The sequence below is a fragment of the Zonotrichia albicollis genome, chromosome 3, assembly GCF_047830755.1.
Source record: "Zonotrichia albicollis isolate bZonAlb1 chromosome 3, bZonAlb1.hap1, whole genome shotgun sequence".
Classification (NCBI taxonomy): domain Eukaryota; kingdom Metazoa; phylum Chordata; class Aves; order Passeriformes; family Passerellidae; genus Zonotrichia; species Zonotrichia albicollis.
The window spans coordinates 44,657,034-44,674,753 of record NC_133821.1 but is presented as its reverse complement, the minus strand read 5'-3'; the positions used below and the strand labels follow the sequence as shown (position 1 = coordinate 44,674,753).

Genomic DNA, 17,720 nt, shown 5'->3' with positions numbered 1-17,720 from the left:
TTGCTTTTCTAACCAGTTTTCCCTTTGGTCTTGCATGTGTGGCAACTGTGCTAATATAAAGGTATACACTACGAAAACCTTGAATCTTAATATTCATGCTTAAAATTCATGCTAGAAAGATGTCTACAGCAGTAAAAACAATTTCAGACTTAAATTTTTATTTAGGTAGCTGCTGTCCTGTAACTATTCCAGTGTCTTATAAATGTTATTCAAGGCAGATTAAAGAGTGATTTTGCTAAATCTTTCTGCCAAACTAATTTCACCATTTGGGGATTTAGAAACCCATTCTTAAGAGTTTCCTTTAACTACAGAATATACTAACAAGGCAATTTATAATTTAAGAAATATTAGAAGATCTTAGAAGAGATTTTTGCCTTGACCATCTGTTATGCATCAAAGTATCTTGTCTAGATATGAGTATTGGTATAAATTGCATTTATGCATATTTTTCCTAATGAAAAAAAGGCCTCAAATAAAAGTAAATTTGGGTGCAGCACCCCAAAATCATAGAAAGTACCTGATGGAGACACAGGGGCAGTATCTTTGAATCCATCTGCTCAACCTCTTCACGGAGCAAAGAGAAAAGAGACTGCAATGTTTGCTTTTGGTCTTTTGGATGAAAGTTTTCCTTTGCTTCAACAACACTTTCAGCCTGCACAAAATCTGTATCTGTATTCAGAGCACTTTCCTCCTGGATTGTTGTGGCTCCCACTGTAGAAATGCCTTAAAAAAGGACAAGTACTTAGGTTAGGATTCAAATAAAATATACTTAGTTGCTTTTTTAGGAAATTTCACTATGAATGTTATGAATAAAAACCTAGTATGTTAAACAACATTGCTGCTAAACTAAATGCTGGCCTTGTCAAAATCAGTTGTGACAGGTCTGGCTCACCGTCAGCTCACCTACCCCACACAACACAGTAACATAGATCAGATACATTTGTACACTCCTAAATGGGACCCTCCTTTCACTTATGGGAAAAAAATAATCAAAACACTTAGTGTTATACAGAGTTACTAATAAGAGACCAGGATGACCTAAAGGTGCTTAGAATGCAGTTTTGCTCAAAAAGGGCAAATAGCAGGTAGGTGAGGTTTTCAGTTTGTCTCTTTGCCCCTGCCAAGGACCTCAGACAAGGGGGTGTCCTGGGGATGGACAGACAAGGGAGGAAGGACAATTCAATGGATTCCTGTATTTTAGATGGTAATACATTGGCTCCTCACAGTGACTGCAGGATCTTAAAGGTAGAAAGAGCAGATGATGCCAGGGTGGGATTCCACTGTAGGAGAGAGATGTCTAAGGGCACCATCCAGCTATGTAGAGTGAAAAGGAAGGTCCCTCTACATAGCTGGATAGTTTCTTTGAGTGCCCAGGGAAAGAGGCAGTAGTGCTGATCTATGCTGACAACAATGACACAAGGATGTGTAAACTGAATTTAGATCCCAGAACTTCTTGCTAGACAGAAAACTAGGTTCTCCATGGTACATTTCCAGGCAGCTCACTGTTGCCTGTCTCCAGCTTTATAGAAGTAAAAAAAAATTAGGCATTCAGGTGGAGATATGAAAAATAATGTAAAACATAACAGTACAAGAATATTACAGGAAAAAAAAACCACTTTCTGGATGCAAATCCTACATTTTATTGTTACAAATGCAAAACTTATGTATTTTGATCATGAATATGATAGTTTTGAGAAAATGTTAAATGAGATTAACAAAGAAGTGTGGAGTAGTAGCAGTGACAGCAGCAGTGGAAGAAATCAACTACCCATATAACTGACTGGATCAGTGTCTCACAAAGATCAGAGAGCAATAAACTACAGCTTCCTATAAAACACGGTCTTAAAAGCAACCAGAAAACTACAGCTGGTTCCAACAGCTAATAAACTACTTTTTATTTCTCCATAAAACATTGAATTTCACATGCTTGCATAAGACTGAACTTAAAGATTCCCACAATTGGGAATTTAAATTCCCAAATTTAAAATAATTTAGAGAATTTGGCTACAGAAATGTGCACAATAAACTTTTGACAAACTCAAATTATAATGAGTAATGTTCCCCAATCAGCATTTTCTGAAATCATGTTATCATTTGAAAGATGGACAGCTGAGGGCATTATTTCAAGTATCTTTGTGTCCTCAGCTTGGGCACCCTGTTTCAGACCCCTTTGCTTTCATTGCCTCTGAAACCCAATAACAATGATTCAGGTTTAAGATTTAGGACCTAAGAAAGGCATTAGCTTGTCCATGGAATGCTTCACCATTTTATTTTTGATTATTTTAAACTCTTTATTTAGTAAACTATCAAAGTGAGGACTACTAATAATCTCTGTGGGTGGTTATTTTCACAGGGCTTACTGCCAGAAAAAATATGGGTGTAACTTAACATTGCTTTTTCAAAATTAATGCACATGTCTGTTCTTCCGGTATTTATTTGGGTTTCCTGTGGGCCAAAAGCAACAAGAGACACAACTGGATGCAAGATACAAGCCAGGAAACACTTCTAGAGATGGAATTAAGGCTGTCTTTAAAAATACAGCTTCCTGTTTAGCACATTATCATGAAACCAGAAAAGAGGGTCCTCGTGTTCTGGCAAACCTTTTCTCTCAGAAAAACAAACAAAAAAACCAAACTTCAAGCTGCGCTTTACTAGCAGTTAAAGATCACCTGTCATATCAGAACATGAACATTGACTGCAACATGCTCAACAGCAACTCTCATGAAAAACCTTAACTTTATTGTTTTCATGATACTGTTGCTAACACAGTTCAGAAACTGCATTATTATTTGTACATATGGCTGAGCTGTCACTCAAATCTTGCCCTAAAATTTCTTCCCTGATGTTGAAAGTGAGGCTTTACAGTTATGTGGGCTAATTCTAACTTGTTTGATTTTCAACACAAGACAATATCTGTGCCTTAGTAGCACCACAACAAAGAATTTCTGTTGTAAGACTTAGTAATGCTATTTCACCATAAAGATGTGATGGGCTAGGATCACTATTTATTTTTCCCCCATGCTTGAAAACAGCACTCTACTTTTTCCAGGAATCAAACAATCTTACTGTCCAAAGCAGATAGATACAGGTATCTTACATATATTTCTGTTTTTTTAATAAGGAAGGATTAATTATTTTCACTTTATAAAGCACTGATATTTACTCCACCCCAGAACAGAACCAAATCCTTTAGGGAAATGTGTGCAAAAAGACACAGAAGACATCAGTCAGTGGCCAGAGCACTCAGCAGGTCAGTGGCAAAGAGCCAGGCTCAAGTTTTTGCTCTGCCAGACTCACAAATGTTTCAATGACCCCTTCTACGCCCAGTTGGGTGTGCCAATGCTTCCTAAGATATGGAGAGAAGCAAAATTTTTCTCAATTTCCCCAACAACTCAGAGAAGCAGCCCCATATTTGCCTAAAAAAGATCAAATGTTGACACACTTTCTGAATAAAACCCCTAATTTTTCAGTATGTCTCAGGTTTTTCTCTTTTTCAGTACTGCAAGTATATGAAATTAAGATGCTCTTTGTTACCCACCTGAGGATGAATCCAAGGGGCAGGTATGAGTGATTTGTTATCAGAATAAAATTACGGATGTTGCCTTCTGGTTTTTTATATAAATTGAATTTTCATATTCAGTAGCACTAGCTTAAGTCACCAGTAACAGAAGTTTCTAGTACAGAAAACATATGGCAATTTCTTTTTTTAAACATTCTTTGGTACCCAATACAGAAAGCTATTTCAGACTGATTCATTCAAGAACTGCTGAAGAAAAAAGAAAAAAAGACCAGCAAGTATTTAAAAACTATTCATTTTTAAGAGCAGAGATTTTGAGATAAAATTTTGGTAAAGATACAACTTCAACTGAGCAAGATCAAAATCTTATTTAGTTTGGTTTGGTACACAACCCTAAATTAAATAACATTACTTGAATTATCATGTAATTTGACTATCTTATATTAATATAGTTTATTTCCCTCAACACCAATTCCATCCCAAACACTTCCTTCCTTCCTCCACGTTCAAGTTGCTATAAAAAATAAGTGGAATAATTTACAGAAAAAGCATATGTTGCAGAATTTAACTTGGGGAAAAAAGACTGAGTGCAGATTACCATGTTAAGGAATCATATAATGATTTGACAATATTAAGTTATGCCAGGACTGATCTTTTGAAAAAAGATGAACTTTTTTTCAGAAAATATGGCTAAGCTGAAGTCCACTTTTACAAAAATGTATCGGAACAGATTAAACTTGATGAATCACTATCTCTACCACACTAAAGTTAGTACAACTCTTTACAAGGAATAACATTATGAATAATCACCAAAGTATTTAAACTTTTTTTATATATATTTTTTATAATACTTTAATTTAAATTTTACACGTATTCTTTTTAATTTAAATTTTACACGTATTCTTTGGTCACCAGTCCTCCCTAACCAGATATAATCATAGTACATTCAGAACTATGATGAGAATGCAAAAAGAATGTGAGAAAAAATTAGAATCTAGGAGCTACAGACTTGTCCATCCCCTCTCAGTTTCCTACAGCATCAGAGGGCTAAAAGGAGGTGCTTCTTCAAACAATAAATAGATTAAATCCTGGAACTGCTACTCCAGGACACTGACATGGATGCAAAAAGCAACTGTAAGCCAGGTGATAAATTCACTCTAAAGTATTACAGTCTGTCACTTTCCACCTGGGGGAAGTCCTGAGGTTGCTGCAGATGGGGAGCAGAACATGCAAACAAATCACTGCATGTTTGCCTTGTCCTTGTACCCTCACCTACAAATGCCCTGTTGGCCCCTGTCAGGGGGGAATATTGAACCAGAAGGATCTTCAACCAGGCACAGTGACTGCTAAACTTGTATTCCTGTCTACTGATAGGAGAAGTTAGGATAATTTTAGCTTCAGCAGATCCCAAACATATACAAACAGATAATAATCCAACTTATGACTCTTTATTCTTCACAAACAACTATTTAGAGTGTTTCAGACACATTGCAAGTACGAGTACTTGTTCTTTCTTTTAAAGTATACACGTTGAGAGAGACAGACTGGCTTCTCTAATGATCACCAATATTCAGGTGAGGCAAGTCACAAGTAAACAAAGATGACTAAAATGTAATTTTCTACATAAATTGCTTTAGTTTTAGTCACTAACAAGAAGAGGAATACGAACAATGTGCTTTTGAAGTCAAATGTCATCTTTTTCAGAATGGCAACATTTAACAGCAATCATAACAGGTGTGCTTATAGAGAAAAAGATTCATAAATCTCTTCCTTAGTTATGAGTCAAAGTAACTCATCCATAACTTCTCAACAGTTGAAAACATTTTTTATAAAAATTGCAACAATACATGCTATGAGAGTATTTTGTTTGATATTCCAGCTTGCTTGTGTGGTGCTCCCACTGTCACCCACTCAAGAATCTTCCCATCTATTTGATTATTCTCTCCTTTAACTCTGAGTTGGTATAAGGAGGAGAAAGCTAGTTTGGACCTTTATGTAGAGAGTGTAATGAGATATTTAAAATAATAATTTAAATAATTTAAAATTTCTGGTGCTGGAAATTAAATGGAAAATTGCCACTAAAATAAAGACACTTGCAACATTAAAAAATTGACACAGTCAACTGCATTTTGTGAAAACAGAAGAAACATCACATGAGAGTATTGAAAAAATTACTAACTGTATATTAGGCCATAAACAATGGGAGATATAATTTAAATTCATATTTTCACCTTCCTCTCTAAAAATCAAGGTTCTTTACTAATAAAGTAACAAGAGTGTATTCCTAAGAATTCAACAAAACTAAAGAGTTTTTCAGACAGGATGTTCTCTTGTACGGTTTTCTACATTGCCAGATTTATCCATGAAATTCTCTATATTTTCAGGATTCTAAATTTTGTCTTAAAGCTTCAATCTACTGTGGACAGCTAATTTTAAAGTATTTCTGCATGAGTTCATTCAACAGGAATACAAAGTAATGGAGAGAGAATATGAGCCAAGTTTAACTTCCAGCGTTCAGGTGAGTTTTTTCCTTTTCTTCCTCTTACTGTGCTTCAGATACCTATGTCAGCATGTATGTATAACTTTTCATCAACTTGGTTTTTGTTATTCCCATCATACAGATGACTGGTTCTCAATTACTTCAGCCAATCGCATTTTAACTATTTTATTCTGTTACTAAAACTTAAATCTACAGGTGAAACAAATCTACTTAATAAGAGCTGAAGTAAGTTATTGAGAAATCACTCTCCCTGTAATAACAGATTTCAGAATGCTCTTATCTCTACTAGAAAATATAATTTTTCCTTTTCAGATTTTGCCTATTTGTACAAGATATGGAATGCAAGGCTTCCTTCCTTTCCTGTCTTTACCTAGTCTATAATCGCTCAAAATAATAATCAGTTTTCCAATTAGGTCACAAAATACTTGCCCTTCAGGAGAAAAATTATATTTGAAAATTATTTCATTTAAAATACTTGGAAAAAAGCATACATGAATCAGCTGTTCTTTCAAAGAAACCTGTGGATGAAACATACTGATTTTAATTAATATATACAGCACTATGACACATAAGCTTTAGAATGTATGGCAAAAACCTAACATAACACATTATGTTACACTAAATCCCACTCCTTTAAAAAGGGAAGAAGGATTTCAAATTAAGAACATGCAATAAACATTACATTTGCCTTATCCAATTCACATCCAAAATATCTAAAGAAAAAGAAACACCAAAAATTGGCAGGAACACATTTTTAAACAGTTTGTTATCCAAAATACACAACCTAGGCCTATCTGGTAAGCTTTGACAAATATAAGTAAATTTTACAACAGCAGGGCAAGATGAAGCTATTTGGTTCTCAGAGCCAGATTTCAAATGCTGACATGGGATCAGGACACCAAAATGTTGCACTCAACCATGATGTTCAAATGAGCAAAACCGTAATGCCAGAATTTCTGTCCATTCTGATTTGAACACCAGCCCAGTTTCCATATGGCACTGTGTACCTCCCTCTACTCCTGTTTACTTGGTGTGTCACATTTGCTACACAGCCACTGTTTAAAATACAAAAGGTGAAAACATGTAGAGTTGAATTTGACTGAAGACTAGTAGAAATTCTGGGGAAAAAAAGTAAAACAAACCAAAACCCACCAAACCTTTAGTGAAATGCTAAAAATAATTAGTACAACACCTAAAATAGATTTCTTATTAGCTCACAGATTTAAACTATAGTATTACTTCTGAAATAAACAGAACAAAAAATTTAAAATGAAGTACCTTTAGATTTTTTACTGGAGCTTCTTTTGCTTCTTGGACTTCTTTTTCCACCTGGCTGTTTTTCTGTGACAGGCTTTTCCTCCAGCTGAGGGTCCATATGGACATTTACAGATCTTCTCTCAGTCTCACTTTCCTTGCAGCTTGGGATCCAGTCTCCACTGTCCATATTCTCATTATTATTGATGTTATCCTGTTCACCTTTATCCTGTCGTCCCATAGCAATGCTGCTACTGGTCAGAACTTCATTCCCATCACTGTCAAGTTGATTTTCATTTTCATCAGCTGAAGGAATCAAATGAGATGCCAAACTTTCCACCCTATAGTTAGCAGGAAGACTGTCCTTTGAGTCTATTTGCAGATCATTTGGTGGAAAGTCTCTGTCATCCATTAGAGCGTTACTTCTTGAACCACTTAATCTCCCCCCAGATATTTTTAGACCTAAAATATAAAATGGAATGAATAATTTGCAATAGGTATAGTATAACAGATAAATAATGTCAGCCAGTGCCAGCCAATAAAGACTCACATTAGCCAAGTGATACAGCTTAAAAATAAGGGGAATTTCTTTCATTCCCTGACTCACTTAAAGTCTTAGCATGGGAGATATTTACATAAAAAAAACCCTATAAAGTTGTATTTTTATCCAATTATAACTGTTCTAGTTACCTGAGCAAAACCACAGCTGATCTTTACAACAGTGCTCCTGTTGTTACAGCTGAGGTAATGAGAAAAACAAAAAGATAAACAGAAGCCACCTCACGTCCCCCTCCCCCCCCCCTTTAAATCCATGGCTAAAACAAAAGCATTCTTGTCATGTAAGATCATAGTTTGCCTGAAATAAAAATAAACCAGGAAGGAATAAAAGTAGAACGACTTTTAATTCTGTCAGTGAAGGTATCAGATCAAACTTGCAGATAGATTGTGTTATCAGAATTAGATGGAAGTAGGACTTGTTTATTGCCTCAATTGTCACATTATTTTCAAGAAAACATTCAACATGTGTTCAGTATACACAGAAGCAGATGGTTTGTTGATAAAAAACCAAAACCCCCACCTACTCTCAGCAGGAGTCAATTTTCCCTTTTTGTGAAGGTGCAACTCCAATCAATCCTGCAATTAGACACATTCACAGGGAACAAAAAAAGAGTAACTTAGCAGAAGACCTACATGTTACAGGAGCATTGTTGTATCAGTTCCTATCTTTAGCCTTTAGCAGCACGGCAATACTGCTGTTTAATTTAGCAACCATACACCCGAATTACAGCTCCATTATGTACATCTTACTAGATTTAGCTCACGTTTTGAATAGTGAAGCCAAGAACCAGCAAGCACTCTTCTACAACAGAAGAGCTCAGGTAAGCCTCCTACAGCAGCTTCCTATACTTTGCTTTAAATGAAAGTACATTCTAGGATATCTGTTCCCACCGGGCTTTCTTAACTCATGGTATACACAAGTTGAATACATGAAATACACACTTGGTAAATTTGCAAGATACTCTTTCATTTTACTTGATAGAAGAATTAAGTTGCAGAAAAATGGAAAAAAAATCCAAAGAATAAGTAAGCTTTCCTTCAAACACAGAAACATATTTCTGACAAAGATTAATAAAGTGATTTTCCCCAAATTATTCCTTCATAAACTTTATTGTTGCTAAAAGGACTGAGAAAAAAAAAAGAAAATGTAAAGAAAACATCACTGCTATCTTAGGCACAAGAAGAAGGATTCAGGGAGCTACAGGCTGCTCTGCCTCACCTCAATCCTTGGAAGGTCTTACAGCAAGTTAGCCCAGAAAGCATTTTCAAACATCTGAAGGATAGGGTGGTCATGAGGTACAGTCAGCATGGATTTATGATGGGTAAGTTGTGCTTCCACAAAACACTGACTTGCTTGGCAGAAGAAGGTGGAATAATGGATGTGATTTACTGTGACTGGCTTTTGACACTGTCTCCAACAACATGCTCACAAACAAGCACACAGAGTACAGGCCTGGTTAAACAGAGGATGAGGAGTTCCAGAGAGCAACAAGCCGCCAGCAGCTGGGCAATACGAAAGCAAAAGCCAGCACCACCCAGGACAATTCCATCTCTGCCTCCAACCTGAAGAGCTGGCTAACCACTTCCAGCCATACCAGTCTGACAAAAAGGACTGCCTACCCTAAAGCACAGGCAGCACCAGGGAAGGTCAGGCTGGACATTAGGAAAAATTTCTTTACTAAGGATGTGGTCAAACACTGGGACAGGCTTCCTAGAGAGGTGGGCAATGCCCCAGCATCTAAGAGGCATTTGGACAGTGCCCTTTGCAACACACTTTAACTTTTGGTCAGCCCTGAGCTGCTCAGGCAGTTGGACAAGGTGATAAAAGCGGGTCCTTTCCCATGGAAATATTCTATCCTAGTCTAGAAGAATTATGAATTGTACATAGAGATGAAAGTTGTATTTTCCTTTGGCAGCCACTTTAGGTGATAATTGATTTTCCTTGAGCACCAGAAAGACAAAAGGAACTCTAAGAAGGTACTGAGGACTTATCTGGAAAACACATCTGTTGTGGTGTGTTGCAATATCCTGTTTTACCTTCTCCCTTCCCCCTCGCCCCTCGCTGAGTGTGCCCTGTCAATCAGGCTAACATACCAGCAAGGCGTCGTGTGATAGGTGACCCTAGTACCTGGAGACCCTGCCCCTTCACCTGGTTGGTGACTCACCTGTCCCCTCCCCTTCCCCTGTCCTGAGCTTAAAATGTTAATGAGACCATGCGGCCCCATTCTGTTATCAGCAGTAGCCCAGTGCAGACATATCTGTGCTCATGGAATAAACATCTGGCTACCTTCTAGCAGAATCCGCTCCCTTCTTTTCTTCACCATCGCCAGAAGCTCTCCCCTGAGGAGAACGGAGTCCTGTCTTGTGCCTCGCTGCACTCTGCCGCCAGCCAAGGTATCTTTGAGGTATAACACCGCAGAGCTGCCTGTGGCCCAGCAGCGAAGGTCAGAACTGGCCTAGGCACCATCTAAACTGGTTATATTGGGATACATATTCCAATATACACATCTGTTAACTAGAAGGATGCTCCTTAATCAAGCAATTTTCTCTCAAAGAGAATTAAACAAAAAATTACAGGTTAAGAGGAGGACATCATTTTAATCAGAGCAGAAAGAAACAGAACTACATATTATTAAACACCCATACTACAGTTATGCTGATTTATTGATACCTGTTCTAAAGCACTAAAAAAATAATCTCAAACAGTATTATATTTGAAAGGTTCACATTTTAGTCTTTCTGCCACATGAAATAATAACTACTGCTGCTTTCTCCAGCTCATAGAACAAATGATGCATCAAAAGAAGTTGAAGTAAATTGCCCAAACCCAATGAGGAATTCATTTTAACAGTAATAATTTAAAAATCAGAATGTCCTACCACTACTGTCTTGTTTCTATCCGTAGAAAACAGTTTATCCTTTCAACAGCCAGCAAAGTGAAAGAGAAATACAAATGCATTTGAACAAAGTGTTTCCTATTTGATTGCGAAAAATGAGAAGAGATGCTTTGGACAAGTGATATTTGCTGTAGAGGAAGCTGACATTCTGATGGAAAATGTTAACTCACTTCCTCTGAACATTTGGCTGAAGCGATAGTCCCTCTCTAGCTGAGAAGCTGGAAAGCACATTTCTTGGTTATTGCTTGAAACTCAGTATTTCTCCAAATAAAAGTAGCCCTGAAAATCTATTCCTTTCTACAACCCTTAGGACTCCTTAGAGAATGAAAACTCAAAAAGAGCTAGTTCAAGGAATTTAGAACACTCCTGCCTTTGATCTTTTAAAAGTATTTCCCAGTTGAAATTTTTTACCTTCTTGATTTTCAGTGCTGCTATTTGCAATTCCTTTTGAGTTTACCCAGGCAATAGCCAGGTATCAAAGTGAATCTAAATCCTGTGAGAATGAACTTCAGCTCTGTCTAAAAACAAAAGTAGAAACACTTATTTAGAAATAAAAATGAAATTAAAGTCCCTTGTGATTTAAACTATATTTAAAAGACCATTAACATGCTGTTCCTGTATTTACTGTTTTGCCACTGAAATGAATTGTAAACACAAACAACATGTTAATAAAAAATGTTTGTTTCTTCATAGGCCCATTTTTCCTTCCTTCACTGGTTGCCCAAAATTGAAATAAAAGCTAACGCTGAGTAGAACTGCGCTGACCTTTGTTAAAGGTGTTTGTTATTTGATGAATAAAAGTGCTTCAGTTGCCACACAGATTCATACAATTGGCAAAGGTAATCATGGTGATTGTAGCACAAATAAAAAATAAAATGGAAAATATTTGTCAAGTGGCTAAAAGTCTGTATTGAAGAAATTACTTGTATGTTTGTTTGCTTTAGTACAAACAGTATATACATTAGAAAAATTGCTTCAGTTTTACAATGCCCATGCTCATCACTGTTCCCTTTCATGTATTTCATACAACTTAATATAATTTTGACAACATTTTCAGTTGCTCGCTTTTTTCCATCTATCCTTGCTATGGAAACATAACCTTAAATATAGCTGTTTGGGGGAGAAAAATAAAAGGTAGTAGGAAGTGGGATCACTCCTGACCTGTCATGGTTAAAATTTGAAGAGGGCATTAAAACCAAAACAAAATCACAAACACCACCAGGCCCCTTAACCTTTCATGCTAACAGCTCCTTTATCCTGAACAGCTGGTGGGCTCTGTGAATGTTTACTGAGCATTGAGTGTAGTATTTCATTTACTGATCTTGGATGTATCTTACAGAACAATCCAGATCATAATGCTGTTCTTCTAACATTTGAAAAGTTTACATCAAACTGGTTTTTTATTCCATTTGATTGGCTTCATATAGCTCTTCTGCCTAAGTCACTATTTTCTCTTTCTCATGCCATTTATTTTTCTGTGTTAATTAAAGAGATTTCATATTTTAATTCTTTGAAAATCAGCTTCCCTACTATAACACCACCAGTGCTCTATTCAAAATGAATGAGCATTTCAGATTGGCTCCCAGTTTGCTTCTATGCAATATTTTCATTAACTTTGATGATAAATGACAACAGCAGTATAGTCTGCAGTTAGAAGAAGTTATAAGCATTTTTGAGGATTTAATTCAAAATTAATTGTAGCAATTAGTGCTCCAAAAGGAATAACATAAAATTCACTAACACAAACAGAATATCCCCAACCTTTTGAAATAAATAAGCACATCTATCTGAAATAGGGATTAACTAGTCATTTTGTTATGATGAAAAGCATTTCAAAGAGATACCAGACAGAAAACTGACCATGAGTCCAACTTTTTCTCCTGAGATAAAATACAGCAAGTGTTACATGCACAAGAGAATTCATTATGGTCTACCAGGCACTATTCAATTACAATCATGGGGAGTATTTTCTGCACCATATACACAGGACAAGATGTACACAAGAGAACCTGGATCCCAGCAAGAGGAGAGTTTTAGAAAGGAAGGGTCAGCACTTCATCTGGCAATAGCAATTCAGTCAAAAAGAGATCTCTGCGTAAACAACCAAACAGACTGTCTAGAGATGTTGTGGAATCCCCACCATTTTAAAAAATAAATCCAGCAAGTCTCAGGTTTAAGGACAGGTAAAAAATAGGCACTAACTAGTATTCGAGGAATTTGGTTTTCTTTATTGTTGCAGGGGTTTTAGTATCTTCACACACACACATTTTTACTTAAATACAAGCAGCTTTACATGTCCTAGAGAAAAAAAAAAAACTCAAACAAAATTGATTCCATGAAAATGAAACAAGTCGTTTTAAACAATCATTACGTTTACAGAGTTGGTGCTTCTACCATTAGAACAAAAAGAGGAAAACTGCAGAAACACTAAAATTCAAAGAATAGCTAAACGTAATCCATATATTTCTTAAGAATTAATCTGTTGATCTTTCTGATGGCTGGTGGAAAGATACATCACAAGATAATATTTAAATAACATATCTCTTTTCATATTGATAAATAATCTTCTGCAAATTAACAAAAACCAATGTGAAAACTATCATGACTATACACAATCAAAACATACACTAGAAATTATTCTTACTGCCCATTAACATCTACATAGAAGGAAAAAGGTTCATCCCATTCTATGAACATTTATATTTAATATCAAAATGAAGATTCAGTGATGGGTGGGGGAAACTCTAATGACCCACTATCTACAAGACACTATGTAAAAACTACCTACAACATAGCATTGCGAGTTCATTAGCTTGTAAGAAAAAGGACGATGTCTACTATGCTGTTACAGGAGCTAGTAAACAAAGAACACATATGTTCTTTAGAGAAGTGCAAATGCAACTTCTCTACAACTGTTTGCTTCTTCATGTGGAAGCCAAGATGCACCTAAAGAAGCCTGGAATGTTATCACCAGAGTGCCCTTGCCTCACCACAACAAGAAAAGTACAAGTTGCTGAAGATGTGCTTGACCAGCACAGAATTTGCTACAGAAAGAAATAGCAGCAGACAAAGGTGATAGACAATTCATGTTCCTGTGATCATCTCAAAGCCAGACCAATTCCAGCTAACAGAATTCTGCTCTGCATTGTGTTTTATGTGAAACATAATAGTTGGAACGTTGCTGTTTCTAAAGGAAGGGAAAAAAAGATACTCATATGTATGCTTCCATTATCCAACCTGACACCTCTGCAGAAAAACACACCCCATGCTGTTAGGCTGTCTTATAGCATGGACTCACTGCAAGTTTATCACTTCAAAAGACAGACTGATGTACAGCCCTTTTACTGGGCAGCCTCACATGAGAGAATCTCATTAATGTCCTCCAGTTCAGTTTGCCCTGCTTGGCTTTGGAAAAAAAACGTACTGGGGTAAAAATATCTTTCTATGTGCTTTCTTCTTCTGTGTCAGATACACAGATCAACAGGTCTGGTTTTTTCAAATGCATTAAGTCTGCTTTCCTTCAAGAAGTATTCAGATACCAGGGTGGTTTATCTAATTTCATTGAATTTACAAAAATGTCTGAGCACAAACACTTTGGTGGTTTTGTACTTTCTGACACTGAAGTGACACTTCTCAAATGGCAGTGGCATTTAAAGGCACAACAATCCTCACATCTATAAACAGCAGGAATAGTGAGGTTTAAAGAGGAAGTTTCACATGCTATTTTCAACTTCTAAGCTTCCTAGTCATACTGCTTATTCACAGTTTCAATAAACAACGATAAACATACTGCCAGGCATAATCTACTCTTCCACATTTAACATTACTTAAAAAATATGTTTCACTCGTGTAGCCAAATACAAGAGGTTTGTCTGGAAACAAATAGTAGCTTTTAGTAGAACATATGACAGTTCTCTCAAAAATTTCACACAAACAGCCTCTTTGTCAGCACTCAAAATACACAATGATGAGTCCCCAAAGTGTCTAAAAAGTTTTGGGTTTCAAGCTCCACTAGAACAAATTTGACTGAATGCTACAAGAACAAAAAGTAACCTTACCATTTGATGTGTCAGGTTTTTTTTTCATGTCTGCAACAAAACACCTGAACATGTCTTGGGTAGAGATATGGTAGAAAAGGCAGTAGACCAGACTGCTTTAGGAAAATGGAGAACTGTCATCATTGCAGCTCTTTTATAAACAGTCTAGACAAATGTTGTTCAGGAATAACCTATGAGTAACTGATTTTGCCTTGGGATGCATGAACCTCCTTTTAAGTCTTCTTAAAAGTAGTAATTTGCCTTTTTTGATTTTCAACTTTTCTTTCTAATTGAAGAACTCTCCGATTTTTGTTATGCTTCAGAATATGTGCACAAGTTTGATTAGAAAGCATAACAAAAATGAAAAGCTTCCTGCTAGATAAATTTATGCATTTTTTCTAGGATAGGTACTTTTTCCTTACAGGAAAAAAAAGAAAAAATAGTCCTGCAAATCCACAGACTATATTTATGAGAATTAACCAGCTCAACTCACTCTTATCCAAATCTTTACATTCCAAGTACCTGAGAAAGCTGTTGGATCCTACCATCTCATAAGAGGTTGCCAAAATCATATGATATAAAATCTCTCATGATCTCAGGTAAAAATTTTCAACATATATGAAAAAGCAGAAATAACAGAAAAAATCCCTTGAAAACCAAAGAAGAATGAGGCAATTATCTAAAAGTTGCCCAACTGAAGAAAGAAGAATGTTCAAGACTTTCTGAGAATTACATTTCATAGTAAGACTGAAGTCCATAATTTTTTATATTGATGAGGGACAAGCAAGTTTTACAGCCCTCATCAACACACAGAAAGTTAGTATTATAAAAAAATTCAGTAAATCATATCAAGTCCAGAAGCAACCACAAGTAGAATGGAAAGCTGTCCATAAAAGTTATGAAACAATTCTTGTCCATAAGTATTACATACTTGCAGTCCCTCTGTTATCAAGCCTGCAGGTCCAACCAGAAGGTTAATTAAGAATAGAGCTAATTGTTAGAGCTTTAATAATTGTCATCATTAGAAAATCAGAATACTCAGCAGCTCTACTAAAATATTGCATCTATTTGCCTTATATTTCCAAAAGGAAGGATGGTCTAGTTTCTACATTATTCAGTGTCAGATAAAAATGAATCAGATCAAATCCCTTCTGTGCTCTGAACCTCCTCCATGAAGTCATCACACTGTTACATCATCTGTATTGCACTTCTTAACCATAAAGTACTGATATACTTCACAGGGATGTAGCAAAGATTAATACAATGAGAGATTATGAAATAAATATTTCATACAAGGACTGCAACGAGGTACGATACATTTAATCTGCTCTTTTTTCTTCTTTCTTCTTTCGGCCCTTAAATGCATGAGCAAGAACTTAATCATGTATGAGCTGTAAGAGACCTATGTTAAGCAAATCAGAGCCCCCAAAAAATTAATCACTGGTGTAACTGGACTGAAGTTAATGAAGCTGCGACTACTTAACCCCAGTGGTGAATTTACCCTTGAGTGCTGTCTCAACTCTCCCCCTTTCAACAGGAAGTTGTTATGGTAAATTCATTTCAACTCTAATTGTGTAAGCAGATATTGGCTATATGAGCTGTCTCCAACAATTTACACATAGTTTTGACTAATAGATCTTAGGGAGCTTTTCTGAAGAACACAGTTACCAGTTTCTCCTTCCAGAATTTGAATGCTTGCAATACCTGAGCCTGTAAACAGAGATCTAATTTGTTTCAGATCAGCTTTTCAAAAAACTATGATCAAGGTCACTTTAAGTAATTTCTATTTAAAAAAGAGCTTTCCATTAGAAAATCCCCACCACCACAAACATTAACAAAAACTCAGTACTGTAAAGTGGTAAAAACTAATTTCACTTAAAACCCAAAGTGAGATTGTTTCAATGATTCCACGACAGAAGAACTGTAACAGCCCATAGAGAAACTGAATGACTATTATTTCTCCATGTGTTAATGACATTATATTTCAGTGTTAACATAGCAGACTTCAACAGTCTTCCAGGATAAAAAGAGAAATCCAGGTAAGAAACTAAGCAGCTCCCAAAACAATATTGGATAAAGAGTAATTTTATATGCCAACTCTTGCTAAGATGCAATCTTCCCAGGATCAAATGTGTAAGCTCTGCATGGTGTACGTCACTTTATAAAATAAAGACATGAGTCAGTGAAAATGCCAAAATATTACTGAACAACTGACAAATGTGTAATTTCAGGACAAGATGCAACCAGATTTGTTTATTTTGCCAAACTGGGTCAACAGCAGAACTGTAAAAACAGAATGAACAACACCTGAACTGTAATCCAGGTCCAGATGAAATTCTGGTCTGAAGTGATAAGATCATCATGCCCTCACTCAGAGGCTAAAAGCACACAAAATTCCAAGTTGCAACCACTAAGAAAGAACCTCCAAAATGTACATTATGAATTTCCGCATTATTTCAGTAACACATTCATCAAGTGAACTTAAAAATCTTCCTAACATGCTCATTTTACCAAGATAAAATGAATACCATGATTAGTTCTAGGTTCTTTCTTTTTTTAAAGTTATTCTGAATTAATCTGAACTTGCCTTCCAGTGTAACATTAATGTTCCAAACAAAAAACCCAAGAAAATCATTGGCATGGGCAGGGAAAAGCAGTGCTAAAGCTCACATTCTAAGGCCACACATTAGCAATTCACTTGGGACAGGTGGAGCAGCGTAATGGAACAGCAGTGGAAAAAACTTCACACTCATGCTAAGCAGCTCTGTTCCTAAAAAGCAAGCACACAACACAGCAAAATTTGTCTACAGGAATCTCTGGCACTAGCAGCATTTCACTTTCCTTATCAGTTAGCCAGACTGTTTCAAAGACACCACAGTTATATTGTAAGTAGATTAATAAGAAAAAGACAAGTAAAAAAACCTTTGGTGCAACAGGCTCACGAGCAAGGCAACTTT

General features: G+C 36.2%; 1 protein-coding gene across 3 annotated transcripts in view; it reads right to left on the bottom strand.

Annotated features, from left to right (window-relative positions):
* CNST (consortin, connexin sorting protein) overlaps window positions 1-17,720 on the bottom strand; it is a 49,415-nt gene that overhangs the window by 27,416 nt on the left and 4,279 nt on the right. For 2 of the 3 annotated variants that reach the window (XM_074537276.1, XM_074537277.1), the window contains 2 exons: window positions 7,296-7,733; window positions 518-723 (listed from right to left, as the gene is read on the bottom strand). In XM_074537276.1, coding sequence (XP_074393377.1) covers window positions 518-723; window positions 7,296-7,733 — 644 coding nt within the window. Of the gene's footprint in view, window positions 1-517; window positions 724-7,295; window positions 7,734-8,349; window positions 8,406-17,720 lie in introns of all 3 variants that reach the window. The other variant, XM_074537278.1, reaches the window with a different exon arrangement.